The 1,141-nt window shown below is 38.6% G+C and overlaps 1 protein-coding gene across 1 annotated transcript; it reads right to left on the bottom strand.

Annotated features, from left to right (window-relative positions):
- Positions 1 to 200: 200 nt before the first annotated feature.
- Positions 201 to 597, bottom strand: LOC137635598 (craniofacial development protein 2-like; the record flags this gene model as incomplete). The annotated part of the gene is made up of 1 exon (XM_068368058.1): positions 201 to 597. A coding segment is annotated over exon 1 (397 nt), but the record flags the coding sequence as incomplete, so codon positions are not given.
- Positions 598 to 1,141: the final 544 nt, after the last annotated feature.

The raw sequence follows: 1,141 nt of genomic DNA, 5'->3' as shown, positions 1-1,141 counted from the left end.
CAATTGTCTGTCCTTCGTCTCTTAAACTTTCTAAGACTTCAAGTCGATTCGTATATCCAATTGCAAATGTTTCTCTGTGCTCTTCTTCTTAAAGCTTAGTTATATCAAAATTAGTATTCTCTCTATCTCTCTGTTGGGAGCGTTCCTTATTAATTTCAATGTGGCAATGAGAAGCTGATGATCACTACCAATATCCTCACCTATATACCTTCTTACATTTCTCAGAGTCCTCCTTCTTTCTTTATTAATGACCATGTGATCTACCTGGTTTTTGTAAATGTCCCATGGGGAAGTCAATGCATACTTGTGGATGTTCTTGTGTTGAAAAAGATTACCTCTAATGACAAGATTGTTTGTTGAACAGAAACTTATGAAATTTGCTCCATTTTCATTTGCAATTTCGCCAAGACTCTCGACACCCATCACATTATCTATCCCTCGACTATTCATTCCAACTTCAGCATTGAAGTTGCTAGTCACAATTTTCATGTATATCTCGGGGATCTCATCTATTACACTCTGCAGTTCTTCACAGTATTCATCTTTCCTTTCTTCAGGGGAATCATTTGTTGGGGCATAGCAGATTATAATACTCATATTGCAAGGATTTGATCTGAGCTTTGCTGGTAACAATCTACGATTTACAGCTCTCCACTCGGTCAATGCCTTCTCTGCTCTTGGTTTTAATTAGGACCAATACATCCAAATTACATTTCATAAATTCACTCTCCACTTGCTGTAACATACCAATCTGATTCATAGTTCTAACATTCCAGTTATATATTTTCAATATTTCTTTAATATTTATAAACCAGGAGATTCTTAGCAACCCGCTACGACCGGGACTGATGTCATTCTTCCATCTTCTCTTTTCACGACTGAATAAATCCATAGAGGATTAATTAGCTACACACATCTAAGGATAGCTAGTTCATTGTGATGAGCAGTGCATATATAACTAAGGCAAGTGACCCCTGCGGGTCGGTACTAATTCTAGTAAGATCAACCGCCAGGCATTAGGAGTGAACGACAAACACATAGCTTATCGATCGTCATGAACTCAATCCGTAACCCTGCTGCCCGTGACGTCTTCGAGATTTAGGGGGCCAATTCCTCCAGACCCTGAACACTTATTACTCCA

Source organism: Palaemon carinicauda, unplaced genomic scaffold (assembly GCF_036898095.1).
Source record: "Palaemon carinicauda isolate YSFRI2023 unplaced genomic scaffold, ASM3689809v2 scaffold1462, whole genome shotgun sequence".
NCBI lineage: Eukaryota > Metazoa > Arthropoda > Malacostraca > Decapoda > Palaemonidae > Palaemon > Palaemon carinicauda.
The sequence above is the reverse complement of the archived record's forward strand: the minus strand, read 5'-3'. Positions and strand labels throughout refer to the sequence as shown.